Source organism: Electrophorus electricus, chromosome 18, assembly GCF_041902795.1.
Source record: "Electrophorus electricus isolate QZ-2024a chromosome 18, ASM4190279v1, whole genome shotgun sequence".
In the NCBI taxonomy this organism is placed as follows: domain Eukaryota; kingdom Metazoa; phylum Chordata; class Actinopteri; order Gymnotiformes; family Gymnotidae; genus Electrophorus; species Electrophorus electricus.
In genome coordinates this window covers 18,094,638-18,110,000 of record NC_137514.1, presented here as the reverse complement: position 1 = coordinate 18,110,000, position 15,363 = coordinate 18,094,638, and the positions used below count along the sequence as shown (strand labels likewise).

At 38.6% G+C, this 15,363-nt stretch overlaps 1 protein-coding gene across 2 annotated transcripts in view; it reads left to right on the top strand.

The window, feature by feature from the left end:
* Nucleotides 1-7,276, top strand: part of klf7a (Kruppel like factor 7a) — a 35,394-nt gene extending 28,118 nt beyond the window's left edge. Inside the window, exons 3-4 of one of the 2 annotated variants that reach the window (XM_027028203.3) lie at nucleotides 1,639-1,762; nucleotides 3,467-7,276. In XM_027028203.3, the coding sequence (XP_026884004.1) occupies nucleotides 1,639-1,762; nucleotides 3,467-3,518 (176 nt within the window). In that variant the 3' untranslated portion in view covers nucleotides 3,519-7,276. The remainder of the gene's footprint in view (nucleotides 1-1,638; nucleotides 1,763-3,466) is intronic. The other variant, XM_081701292.1, reaches the window with a different exon arrangement.
* Nucleotides 7,277-15,363: the final 8,087 nt, after the last annotated feature.

The window sequence follows — 15,363 nt, the reverse complement described above, 5'->3', positions numbered from 1 at the left end:
AACCTCAGAGATAATTGTCACCATGGCCACTGTTTTGAAGGCCTTTGCCTTTGGGTTGCTAATGCTCCTGCATGAGACACTCTGGTCTGGGTTTGCCTGAATCCCAGGATCAACCACAGTGACCTCTGTCACCAGCTTCTGTATCCTCGTCGCCTTGCCTGTTCTAGCTACTATTAATCCATTACCTTCTCCTGACCCAACCTGAGTCTATTAGATACTGATTGGTGTTCATCTTGGGCATGTGGTGGACCACCAGCAAGTCCCCACAGATGTCACATGCACCAGATACTGTCCTTGGATGCAGTCTTGCTTTCTCCTTTACTGGAGATCTGTGGTAATCCACAAGCAGACCTTGTGGACTCACCTGACTCAATCACTTGGGACCAGAGGGTGCCAAGAATACCCAGTGCTGCTGAGGGACCAGGAACCAGGTCCAAATCAAAGGGGAGATTTGTAATAGGGGTCCTGGGGCAAGCATATCTGTAAAGTCCAAGACCTAGCCAAATGGGCTGGAGGGCAATGGCTGTAGGGAGCAGGGCAGCAGGAAAGCAGAACTTCACGTATGCAAAACTGCAGAGGCAGGAATCATAAGATTGGAGTGGCCATGACTGTTGGTTGATGAGGTTAAAGCCACATGCTGGGTTGCTGATTACCAGTTGGGGAGTGTGAATCTCACAAAGACTTTTCATGTAAGAGCTGCCCTGACAGGGAGATGGTGCAGTGGCTTAGATTCCAGTAAGGACAAAAACACTGCAGTGTAGCATCTCCAGACCTGGAGTCAAAGAGCCCTATCTTACACATCTGGTCCTACTCAGATGCTTTTGAAGGCCTTCATTAATAGGACCAAGTATGTTAAGTGTGCTAAGGGCTAGAACTCTGTAGGGCATAAGTTGTCCGGGACCAGAGAACTAAACTCTGCAGGGCACAAGATGTCCAGGATCAGAGTTGGATCAGAGTCCATTTCTCCCCCATGGTACTCTCTCATTAACTTCACTACCTATATGTGATCCTAAAGGAGGAATCCCACACACATCCATTCACCAAGAATCAGCATTTATCTGCACATTCTTTATAAAGGGCCCTGCTCTTTTGGATCAAGGCAGTCTTGTTGGGAAGATTTGTGGATGTGACTATTGGTGACAACAGAAGCAGCAGGCTGACAGTAAATATGAAGTTTCTCCCCATTAAACATCATTACCATGTTAATGATTGCCTCTACCACACTTCCAGATAAACACTGTGCCCCAGCCCCATTTATATGTTACACTCAACAGATAAACAAGCTACCACATACACATATAAGTGGATCAAGTATGTTGACCCAAGCATGCTAGGCTCTCATTTTCAATGGATGAAAATGTTCTAGGTAAGAAGCCAACGCCACCACCCCTCCCCAATTCTTCTGAACCACTGGGGATTGCTTCACTCTACCTCACTGCATATGAGTTCATTTGGCATGACAGCTGTGTTGCCTAATGACAATCATGTATTTCATAAACTCCAATTGTGTCAACGCGTCCTCACACTATCTTACTGACTCGAACATGAATGAATTAGAGAGCTACCTGCTGCCGATTTCCCTTGAGCATGGATGTGTGTGTGTGTGTGTGTGTGTGTGTGTGTGTGTCTTTGCCTCAGGTGAGAAGCCTTACAAGTGCTCATGGGAAGGCTGTGAGTGGCGGTTCGCACGGAGTGACGAACTGACGAGACACTATCGCAAGCACACTGGTGCCAAGCCCTTCAAATGTGCCCACTGCGACAGGTGAGAGAGTCATACTCTCCAGCACTAAGCTCATCACTTTGCCATGAAAATGCACCAAACATATCTCTGTATGGAGGGATTTGCATGTAGGTTTGTTGGGCAGCAAGGCATCTCTATATTCGCACATCTGTCTACATAATCTAGCTCATAATTCACCTGGTAGAGCAAGGTGCTGTCAATACCAAGGTCATGCATTTGATTTCCAGTGGCTACATGCTGTCTACTGATAAACATATGTAAGTTGCTCTGGTTAAGAAAGCCTGACAAATGGTGAACATGGAAAGAAGCTTATGATTTCATAGGCAACCAAGCACTGGTAAAAACACAGTGTAACAATGTAATACAATCAAGCATATGAAAGTGCAAAGCATTGACTGAGGAAGCAGCTGGTGTCTCATAGGCCTCAGTGATAGGTTGTATACGTCACCAAGACATAAGTGTTTGTGCTCTCGCTGGGATGAAAGAAAGGCTTAATCCTCTCCCTGCTGAAGTAGAGCAATGCCAGCTAACATGGACCTCTATTAGGTGAAATATAATGTAGGAAGCAACTTTCCAGACTGTGTCAGAGGAGATGTAAACACTAGTTTACAGTAATACAGTAATAATTTCCTTACCCTGGACTGTAAACCTTGCTATCACTGGAAGAAAACAGTAAAAAAAAAAATACATTAATTGAAAAATAGAATCCTACTTATTTTGAAAATTCATAGTTTGTCCCTTTCTTTTATCATGTCTTTGATGCAGAACACAAATATACTGTATTCACATTTATGTTATAATTGCTATACATGTGCAGCATATTAACATAAAATGACTCAGACAATGTCTTACCATAAATATATAACACAAGGTTAAAAGAAGGTCATTACAATATGTCATTTTGTCTTGTTTTGGAGCATGCTCGGTTTCGCTTAATGCCCATGTCCTCATATTAATCAGGAGTCTGAGGACAATAAAATCTCATCTCATTCTCCATTTGATTTAAGGCCTTCATGTGTTTTAGCTTTGTATCATTGTATCTTTCTCCTAGCAGAGTCTCCTTCTGCCCATTTAACCTTTTTGGAAACCTTTGGGAATCTACTGTGTTGCTGAGAATGAAGACCCCAATTACCATCAGAATAAGCATTCTATGTGGTGGTGTGTATGAGTGGCTCCCTGTCTGAAATGAAACTTAAATACAGCACAATTACCAACCAGTAGACAGGCCTTTAGGCCGATTCGTAATCCGTCCTGTTCATGTCCGGACCCCTGCTTGGGGTGGAGCGGCTGCAGGGGAGGGCAGTGGATCTGGACCAGCTGGTATGGTGCCTCTTGGCAGCAGCCTGAGCCGCCATCTGTTAAATCCTGCCAAAATGTAAAGAAATAAATAAACCACAAAAAACTCAACCAACTCTCATTACCTTGGAGAGTTACCTTGCTGTCACCAATTGAATGAATGAATGAATGAATGAATGAATGAATGCATGAACACAATAGGTTCTGTGATACTGGGTCATGGTGCTTTAAGTTTTATCTAATTCATCAGAATACACTACTACACTCAGAAATGCTAACAGTTAGCCATGATGTTTCATTAATCAATATTAGCAACGTTATTTATATTAACAATTTGATTAACTTTTTAAAAATCTCTTAGGAAATACCATTACAAGGAGACTATGGTCTGCCTTACATCAATGCAATCTTTTTTTTTTTCTTTTCCAGGTGCTTCTCACGGTCAGACCACTTGGCACTGCATATGAAAAGGCATATTTAAAGAGGAGAAGCTGGCAAGAAGAAGAATGGAGAGAGAGAAAAATAGAGAGAGAGAGAGAGAGAGAGAGAGAGAGACAGAGAATGAGTTGTAGATGGTAGGGAAGAAGGCATATAGCACAGGTCTGTCTGCCCTGCCTGACGCTCCAGACGGAGACCCTGAAGAACTCATGCAGAGGGTGTGATTCGATATGCTGTCACATCCCAATGCTTACAGTGCGAACATGGGCAGGAAAGGTTTGATGAGATAAGGTGGTCTCTATCCTGTGCGAGTCAGGATGGCGGTTTGCGCTTGAGTTTATTTGCCTGGCCCTACCAGTCCCTGTATGGAGAACTGGTCTGGTCCAGTAAGAGCCAACTGTAATGTGGAACAGAAGCATATCCAACTTACTGCTTAGAATTATTGCTGGTCAGAGGAACCATAATGAAATATGGTTACCTTCAATTCAGACACAATACAAAATGTTACAGCAGCAAATATTAACACTGAAGACACTGAACATTGAAGCGCTATAGTATATGCTTTGTTATGAACCAATAAGGCAGCAGTCTACATCTGAATTAGTACATGGTCATGTATGGCATTAAATGTCCTAAGTAATCTGAACTGAGCCCTTGGTCAATGGTCCTACTGTAAATGCAATGGTTCAAAGGATTGTTTTAATAATGACTGCCAGAATGGTACAGTAATAGGTGAGCTGAGCATATTTTTCTGTACTTTGATTTCCTCGAGCTATTACTGTAATTAAGAAATGTCTGAATTTGAAGGGTGAAAGGTAAACCCGATAGGATCTACTGTGCTGTTATATTATTCAGCCCAAATAAAAAAGATCATTGCAGGCATTGGAACAATATACTTCTCCTGTTCTTCACAGATGGATGACTCTCGCTCTCGTCTTTTCCTGTAAACTAACAGCTGCGCAGTGACACTTTCAGACTTTTCATTAAAAAAAATATTAATAGTAATAATGAATTTAAAAAAGTCATTTCAAGCTATGACTGCATCTCACAACTCTCAATGATTTTTGCTTCTTTTTTGTGGATGTGCACAAAGAAAAGAACTGTTGCCATTTGCACAAAGCAACGAAGAGTTAAAGATTCTTTACTGGGCCGCATTTCTCAAAGCCTACTTGTCAAGGATAAAGAAGCATATTTGTTATTGCACATCTCTTGAGAATCCCCTGGCACTTTTATTTATTTATTTATTTTAATGGTGCTTGAGATCTTTCGTCAGGCTGTCAAAGACTCGCATGCAGTGATTAAAAGCAGCATTGTTTTGTCAGTGGGCTTTAAAATGTCTTTTTTATTTGTGAATACTGCACATCAAAATGACACTACTGAAGCGGGAAGGCTGCATTTTGTAAATGTTGCAACATCATTTCCCGAGATGCTCATGAATTCCATTGCCTGTTTCGTGAGGACGAGTGGTTATCATTTGAGCTTTACGAGACATTTATGATGAATGTAAAGGCTTATGCCTTTCTGAACGCTTATGTGAAATATATTTTGGCAGATTACTTTAAATGGTGATCTGTCTTGAAAGGTTTTGTAATACACTGTTATAAACGTCAACAAGCTGGTTGTGTTTCGGGTCTTAGATATGACATATCAAACAAATTGAGCTTCACCTCTACACAGGTTCTTTTTTTAACTCTTCAAATTTGAGTACACATTATTATCTGTAATTTGACAATGTATGAAAATGTTTGTGAACTTTAATATTTTAGGTACCATCTACAATCAAGATGCCAGAGAGGGCATCTGCACTTGTTCAGGGCATGTGCCAGTGTCTGAGTCAGCCAAACATGGACAAGTGTTATAAACTGAACACAAACCTTGTAGCAGTGCAATCATTGCACATTATAAAACAGAGAGATAAGACAGCATTATTATAGTTATTATGTATAGCAGTTTCCTATTTAGGGTATATCTAAATCAGGTTTGATTAGTGATTTGTAGATCTTCTTTCAAAGGTACGGAAGGTATTATTATTATTATTATTATTATTATTATTATTATTATTATGAAACCAGGTTGAAGTTGAAAACACACTCACAATACCAAACAAGAAACTTCCGACATCTTGCCAACTTCCTAAACAAAGAAAACACCACACCAGTGTGTGATATTTAGGCACAAGCTCCCGCTGTCTGGTCATCTGCTAGTATCATGCACTGTCCCCTTTTTGCTCACTCGCCTGATGCAAACTAATACAGGAGCCATCTGACAGCGGGACTGTGCCGGTAACAAGGCAGGAATTGGGCTCTTCTGGCAGTGAGCTGCCCTAGTCGGGCCTTCAATGAGGTGGAACAGACTACGGTCACTCTGGAGGGTGGGGTGGGGTTGTCACACTCCGAAGTTATGCTGAGTGAGTAAGTCTTCTTGCAACTGCCCGACACAGTCGATTTCACCCATGTAGCCAGGTGTCATCTTACCAGTCCTCATTCCCAAGGCCACATCAGCTCCAACAAAAATACGACCCAAGGTCATCCCAATCCAATGCATTCCCCTCACTCAGGAGAGGGAGAGCTGCACTGGTTGCTTTGTCCATTAAATGTAGGATAGAGTACATTTTCTGAGATACTTTGGAATGCAACTATAAAAACATTTACTCAGCTGGCCCCTTACTAATGCTGGAGCTTGAATATGGACACAGATGCTCTGTCCTGAACTGAAAACACATCTAATATTGGAATCTGCCTCCAAATTACACTACACACGCGAGGATTCCAGGTTTACTCAGTATTTGTACAGTTCATTAGTTTTTCTCATGCACTATACAGCTCAGAAATGGATTACACCTATTTATGGAAAAAAAAGGTGAGATAAAATACATAAAGAAACAGGAAGTCCTAACTCATTGCAAATCCAATTTACACAACAAGATTTCAGGGACTTTAATATTTTGAGTCGGGGACTCTAAACAGGCAGGTCTTCATCTGTACCTTATTTCCATCTGGTTACTTTTGTTCACAGGCTCAGCACTCTCTTCATCCGCTTGACTTCATATACACTCCAATCCAGTAGAACCACCAAAAAGACTGAGAACTCCATGTCCCCAGTCCCAAATGTGGAAAAACTCATTTGTTTTCATGGCACTGTGTGGTGTCCTTAAATGCCTGTCTGTTGTGTCTCTTAAAGAGCAATAGTAGTGCTCGCTTTATTTTTTCATATCTTTGCATTAAAACATTTCATATCCAGGCCACTAAACAAATATCTGTCTGGGTTATCCCTCACCAAAAGACATCTCAGTCTATCTCCGGCAATAGCTGTTAAGCTACCGATCATTAAATGGTTGCACTGTGGGTTTTAATTGGATGTGGTGACATTAAAACAGTCCTGCTGATTGCGAAATGATTTGCAATCTATGTTGCACTGAGGATGACTTTCGTATTTGTGTACTTAGGCAAGTTCTTCCTGTAAATCTATCAAAGCTCTTCTGCTTTTTGCTTTTTTGCTCTCTAGATCTCTCACTTTCTGTCTTCATTCAATCTCTGCAGCTGCATTCACTTGTTTTATTTATTTATTTATTTATTTATTTTATTTGCTTTATTTGCTGTAAAAAGCATTCCCAAATATTATTTGTATTATATGATGTTAGTATGACACTGTTCTTTATTAAGAAAAAAGAGTTTATTTTTGTTACTGGTTTGTTTCGTAATTCTTTTTTAAATTGGTATTGTAATATATCTATGCAAGAACTGTTGAGTGAAGCGATTTTATTTAAGGATGTCATCATGTGTAATAAATGGTAGAATCTCATGAATGGTATGAGGGTGTTTATTTTTTTTATTTTTTTTATTTTTTTTACATATCCTGTTGGTTAAGAAACACTTCAAGTACCTTGCGACATCAAAATCTATAAAAATATGAATCTATAAATAATTACTGTGCCTACTGTGAATATGAAGAACAGGAAAAAATAAGTTCTCAATAGAAAGACCAGGACATTTGCAGAGTTTCAAGTGCAATCAAATAGAGAGTACTCGAGAAGTCTAGCCTTTGCTCAGTAGACAGAATAAGCTAATAGGTGCCTTGTAGCAATTTCAAGTTTAATTAGAAACTGATGGTCCTCTTGTAATTTATGTTACAGTTAGGAGCTTTCATAGCCTAGTAGATGACTGGTCTGCTAAGTCTTTGTCCAAGACAAACAGACAAAAGGCTAATTCAATAACTAATGGATAATTAAGGTGCAATTATGTACAAGAAAATGGCCTTCCACACTATATTAATTCAGCAAATGTCTTCTGTATGGGTTCCCTAAAGGTTGCTCATCTATAACTAATGTACATAATTGAAATGGGCAACCTCATCTTGCCACTTGTTCACTTCTATCAGTCTAGCTTATCATCTCTCATTTTGCAATTATACAGACATGATGGGCTGTTTGCTCTACTTCAACTATAAACAAACCCTTTTGCCTATATAAAAAGCCTTTTAAAATGACTTACCAGCTAAGTGGCACTACACGTTTCTTCGTTAAGGGGAAACAGTGGCAACTAAACACTCCGCAGTGTTTAGGAAGTGGAATGAATGAAAGGATCTGCTGCAGTGTTGGTTGGGCAGTCATCACTTCTTGGGCAAGGGGTAAGGGCTAAGAATAGATTCAGTGGTGGGACTAATGCCAACAACAATGTAATGTGTGTTGTAATACGTTGCAGTTTAACAATATTATATATTTACACATGTAAATACCTCTGTTTCAAATCTTATCGCCATTTAATTTGGCTGGTAGTTGCAAACACAAAGGGTCAGAAAGATGTGAACGGTATAATCTCTGAATGCAAGGTTAGCAATGACAAACAGGGCTTGTCATGGAATGCTTCCCCCCCCCCATGAGTCACATGGTACGGCTCGCCGCGTGCAGGGGGGTTCACCTGTTTGTAGCCCACCTCTGTGATAGCATGCACCTGTACAGGGTTTATCTTTAAGTGTTTGTCAGTCTATTTAAACTCTGGTCAGTGCGTACCTCACTGTTGGTCATTGTTTGTTAGCATCTGAGTATAATTTTAATATCCATGTGTGTCTAGCCTGTGTTAATGTTACAGTCTTTATCGTTAGCCTTAAGTGTGTTGATGTTCACTGTTAATGTTATGTGTGAGTGCCACCATTGTCTTTTACATTCTATGTTATTAAATGTTTCACAAAGCCAAGGGAGTCTGTGTGTCCTGTTCCATGCCCTGTGGCACTCGGACGGACGTTACAGGGCTAGCAACTGAGCCATATTTTATTTTAGACCAAATGTATCACAAAAGTGATATTACCAAACAAACATCATAAAATTTAATTTGCTAAGGTGTGTCTGTGAGTAGCAACTTGCTTGCACAGCTGTTAAAGGTTCTATGTCATTTTTTTTGAAAATGTGTCTACTTTGCTGCACTTTATACCACCTCTCACCATGTGTGTGTGTGTGTGTGTGTGTGTGTGTGTGTGTGTGTGTGTGTACAGTATACATCTGGCCCCACATATGTACTGCATTTGAAGTTAGCTGACCTGCTGTACTAGAGAGTCCTCTACACTTTCTCTACAATCCTCTAAAGTCCTCCCCATAACCTTTAGTGGCCTCTAACATGGATGACTTGACCTCCTTTTGACCAAAAGGACAATGTTATTAACTTTTAATAAACATTAATAAATGCACTTCAAAATACTTTTTTTAATGCAAATACTCTTATGAATATATCATAAACTGATACATTTGCATTTATATTTGTATGTAGAAAATATTCAGACATTACTTACCCTTTTTAAAATGAGGTCATTTATGAAAGAGGCCACTGGAAAGATGGCACCATTATATTAGAGAGCGAGACAAGTTACCATCTGTCAGTTAACTTCTAGATACATAAAAAACAAAAAAAAAGGATTGGTAGACCATAAGTAGCTGTGGGATAGATGAAACTAATATACTGAGTGCACACGGCCATGCTTCCATGCTACCACACAGAGGACTTTAACATGATCACTGGCCTTTGATCCTACAGTAAATACAGTAAATACTCTCTCGGCTTCTCCATTTTTGCAGGTTGTTATAAGCAACACACACACACACACACAGAGAGAGAGAGAGAGAGAGAGAGAGAGAGAGAGAGAGAGAGAGAGAGAGAGAGAGAGAGAGAGAGAAATGCAACACCTGAATCATCTTACAAAAACCTGCTCTTCAACAGGTACCTTCTCTGAAAATAGCTGCACACATACTTACACCTGACCCAGCTCAGCACTATGTTGACTGTGGGTGAAGTGAAACAATAATGGAGTTGGTGGTTATATCTTTAGTTGGCTATATTATGACAGGTTCAAATAATGTTCAAAAATTACACTGATATCAAGTCTTTGTGCACCCTTTTATAAAACCTGTAAGTTAAAAAAGTTGTGAGTGGAAAGGGTGGATGAGAACATTGATACTTTTAAACAGTACATTGTCTCAAATGCCAGTCAACACACTCCAAATTATGTCCATATAATTTTCTTACATTATACATTTGATGGATTCATTAATGCCGAATTTTTAACTAAAACTAATTGCAAATTTTATTTTTGGAAACATGTTGCTTTCCATAAAGATATAGCCTATCTGCTAACTTTCAAGGTGACTCAGCAGCACCATCTTCAGGTCTAAGACTGTAGATGTATGTATTGATCACTGAATTTTTATTTTACTGCAAGTACATTTGTAAACACCATGCACAGCAAAATCAGTTGTAGCTGGTAAAACAAATAGAGCAAGATGCTAGCAACAGCAAAGTTTTTGGTTTGACTTCCAAAAAGCACTCATAACCTACTGACATGCTGAGTAATATATATCACTCTGAATGAGAGCATATGTTGTATTTATGGAATTACATGTAGTTTAGTACATTTCTGATAATGTTGTACTTTTTAAAATATTTTCAAATAGTAATACCTTTACTAAGAAAAACTTTAGTTATGTCTTAGACTGTTACATTAAGTTACTAATGTGACTGAGGTGTTTTTAAGGCTCATTGACGACAGCATCTGGTCTGCTTTGCTCAACCTTTTACTTTCAATCATTTTATATTAGACCAATGGTATCACAAAAAGAATATTGCCTAACAAACATCATTTCCTATGGTGACGTGTATGCTGTTTATTGTAAGAATAACTGTGATTTTATAGGTAAAATCAGTATGTTTAGGATCGAATACATTTGAACCCAACTTCTCCCTATTTCTACTGGAGTTATTATTCTTTTTAAGTAACAATTACATTTACCTATGTACAGTTTTATGATTTACTACTGCTTTCTAATACAATCTGACAAACCGCATCATCTGTTTAAACCTTAATTCATCCACGCATCAAGACAATGGACTGGATTCTTCTCTGGCCTAATTAATCCTTTATTTGACAGGGATCTGTGACTAGAATATTATGTATTTGGCTTCTAATTCACTGAGCTCAAAGATCATTAGGACAAAGCAACACTTGGCCATATATAGCTTTGTTACATAATGTGCTATAAAGACCTGGTGTTCAGTGTCCCAAAATAAGACATCATATACATTTTTATCACTGTGAAAGAATAAGCCCATTTCATTTTTAATCAGGCCTACATAATCTTTTCATAATATAGTTTTAAAAACCCACTTCCTGAAGTAACCCTTGTTTGACATTTCTTGTTTAATTAGTTTTGACAGAACTTTTAATAATAACTAAAGGCCAGAGTTATGTCATAATAATTTTATGACTAATATAATGTCATGAGAGAATCATTATACCACACGACACCCAATTGCCCCTTCAGGTTGTCTTTCAGTGAGTGCGTATGAGTAGAAAGTGTGTGTGAATGAGAGGAAGACAGAGAATCAAGAAATAAGGGAACATATGAATGAGAGAATGTTCAAGAAACGAGCTTTTGCTCTTCAACCCCCCACCCAAAACATTTGCCTTGATAGGTACATCTTTTCAATATATTTAGCAATCTACTTTATTGTCTGCAAGTCAACACAATCATCATGTATGATGTGTCATGACATCTTTTTCTAGTTTATTAGAGCATAGTACAGGTGTTTATCATCTCCGTGGAGCCTATGCTTTTTAGTCAATCTCTCCCCATTTTCCCATGTTTGACTCATGCTTTGACTCTTTCCCACGTTTAACTATGCTTGCAATAATGTTCTGTACTGTCCTCTATTTATACACAAGACGATATGACATGATAGTTATACAAACACCTTACTTCAACTATGAAGCAGAAGACATTTGTCTCTTTTTCCACAGGTTTAATGATTTAGAAAGGATAAAACTGCAAATTAAAGAAATACAACTTAACATTAATAGGATACAGGTATGTAATACATTTAACTATTTGCCAAAATCTAAACAACAGAAACACAGTAGTGTTCTCATGATTCAAAGGATTAGCATACTCATAGTTAACAAAGCGTTTTAGCAGGCTAGCACAATTCCCAAGCTGACATTATTGATAAACTTTATGAAATGCAAAAATACTCCACAAGGCTGATACAGATTTACAACAGAACATAAAATATGATAGACATATACAAGGGATGCCATCAAAGTAGAGTATGAACGCAAATGAAAAACCGACAATGACAATGACAAGCATATGGAACTTGTAAGAACAACTTCCTGTATGGCATAATTCAACGGGAAAACAGGCAACAACTGCAACTCGCCATAAGGTGGCGGCAAGTACAAAGAGATATTTAAAGTTACTGCATACCGCGTACTGCATGATATTTAAATGACTGCGACAAAGCAAACGCTGTACATTTTCATTGTAAAATGGCATTCCATAGCTGTTCTGCTCTAACACTACAGTAAGCAATGAGAAAGTCTCAGCAGTCATTTTGAAAGGAAACGCAAAAAGCATGTGAGTCTGCCATGACTACATGCAGGTGTGTTTACGTGACTGTGTTTCCTCTTGTTACAGTTCCTAAAAAGTAAAAGTAAAAACATCTATGATGTGCAGTCTATATGCCAATACATTTCAACACCAAAAATAAAATGAAAATAAGATGCACTCTTGTGTAGAGAGAAAAAAAAAAAGTAATTAATGGCCTTTCTGAACTTCTGTAATGGTTAAACACACACACACACACACACACACACACACACACACACACACACACACACACACACACACACACACACATACATACAGTGTTACACTAAACCTTTTACTTGTTTAATGGAGTTCTGGAACATAAGTCTGCTTTTATTAACATTTGATTGTAGCCTCAGACACTCCAACTCCATCTAAAAGACCAGCAAAGAGTTAGAGGCCTGGCTCATGCAGGTTGATAAAGACTGGACTGCCAGGGAGGTTTTAAGACCTGGTTATACCAGCATGCCATTCTGCTTTATGGCCCCTGCTTGTGTATGCAGTAGCCAAAACAGCTGTAATGCCCTATACAGCAATAGTAACATTCTGCACCTTCAACAAGTCGCTTTGATGAAGAATTCGTGTGTAAATCGTCTGGCTATATTAGTCCTGTGATCATGTTATACAATAGTCGTAACTATTCCCACAACTCTCCGTGCCATGCACCATGGTCCTTGCCCAACTATCATCTATCATCTAACACAGTATGAGTTCATGGGCCCATGACTAGATTCTAGGTATTTTAACCTCCAGCCATAAGTCTTCCCTTTATGTGTTTGGATCACCTTTCCTATTTTCACTGACCTTTATAAAGGAGAATTTTAAAAGTCATATACCATGTTTCATGTACATAGAGTTTGGCATGCAGTTGTTGTTAGTGTAATCACAAGTTAGACAAGTTAGTGTAGGCGAGTTAAACAAGTTAGTGTAATCACTTAATTGGGAAAAATAATGGTTTATGGTCAAGGACTTTCAGCTGTAACGGCCCGAGTGCTACAGGGCAAGGAGCAGAACCTACAGGTTCCCTCAACGGTGATAGACATTAACACCGGTGAAAGACAATGGCACTCACATAAACTGGAACATGGAACATTGTGAACCTAAACACGAACACTAACATAGGCACTGACAAATGTAATGACTGACAAAGATGCACACACCAAGAGTAGTTTAAATACACACAGACATTACAACACTAAACCATGTTCAGGTGTGCGCTGACAACAGGGGCATGGTTACAAACAAGACTAACAATGTACGTGACCAGTGGGAAGGGGAGTGTACCATGACATCAGCACAAAAGACCCAGGAGTTTTGTTTCGTAATAATTGTAGATATTAACTGGCCTTGTTTTTCTAATAATTGTGTCTTCATTATTTAGTGAAGATCACCAAAGGTGTCTTAGACATATAAGAATACAATACTGGTAGTTGATAGGAATACTGTCTCAAGATCTGAACCAATTGCAGAGCTGTGTATTGCATGCCCTGAAGTTTATGATTGGACCTCAATATGGGATCCAGGTCACGAGAAGGTGGCAGCATTACCAGGCAGCCATTGGAGGAGAAATAAGTGAGAAGATAACCAAGAAGAAAAAGGCTCAAATTCAAAATGATGAGAGAGTAATAAAAGAGAGAAAGATTGTAATCTCACCTTATGCTGATATTACAATTTTCATAAAGACAATCCGGTATAATATTTTATAATATTTTAATTCACATGGACAAGTGTCAGGAGCAGTATTTATTGAGTTAAAATTAAACTGTGTTTGGATAAGACATCCAGAAGCTGTGTCTGATGGACGGCCATGTTTTTCAGACTCCACCAGCACTGAGAGAGAGTAAAAGGAAGAGGAAAGAAGGCCAGCAGGAGAGGATATAGAGGAGAGCAGCAAGATTTGTTTTTGGAGATGTATGTCATAGTCTGTTATGTGATAATTGATATGGTCTATGGTTTTTCTTACTGTTTTGACCTTTATCATGTCTTTGCCCTTATAGTTAGTTTGCAGTTGTATATTTGTACATATTTCATTTTTGTTCCATGATTGTGTGTTCACTGGTAAGTAAGGAGTGACTGCCATTTTCTTTGGAGTGTGGGATTGGTCTGTGTTTTTCATGTAGGGAATAAGGGTAGTTGTGTATGTATTTTCTTTTGTCTGTGTAGGTTTAGTGAGCATCTTTTGTTTCTAGTGTGCAGGTGAGATGATTAAAAATGCCTTTACTGATATCAGGGTTAGTTTCAGTCATAAAAATAATGCAGGTATACACCAAGATAGACAAGCTCACAATCATATAGGAAATTCTGTATCATAATAAACATAAACAGTCCAAGGTCCTTACTAATATATCTGATCATAAGCAAAGGTAAATATGGACAAAAAAAATGGCTGCCATTTTCTTTGGGTGTGAGTATTTCCTGTATTTTTGTGTTAATGGTAGTTATAGTAGATCTATGTTGATAGTCTGGATTTGTTTATTATTTTGGCATGGGGCACTCCTGAAGAACATTGTACCAGTTGTACATATGTTTGTAAGACTATTGAAAATACTTTCTAGTTCCAGTTGTTTCTGGTTATTTTTGTCGTTTTCTACATCTAGCCGATAGCCATACTCCTCATACCTCCTTTTTACAGCCCTACAGCCTAGATGAGGTTGTAACACTGGGTTACTGATTTGTACTATTGTAGTGTGCTATAATCTCACCATTCAGAAAGCGCTCATAGTAGAATATTTTTCTTCCAGGTACATTGCAATACACTCATACAAACGCAGTTAACGGGCTGCAGTCATATTACGGAATTACAAGTCACTCAGTGAAGATGTAATTAGTAGGCCTAGTAGTTATAGTGAATGAATGAGCATTGGAGGCAGCTTATGAAAGCCAGATATTTAAAAACTTTAAGCTCTGAGTTTCTGACTAAAATCATAGAACACAAACATATCTGAAATACAGCACCTGGAAATTTCACAAACTTTTCTCC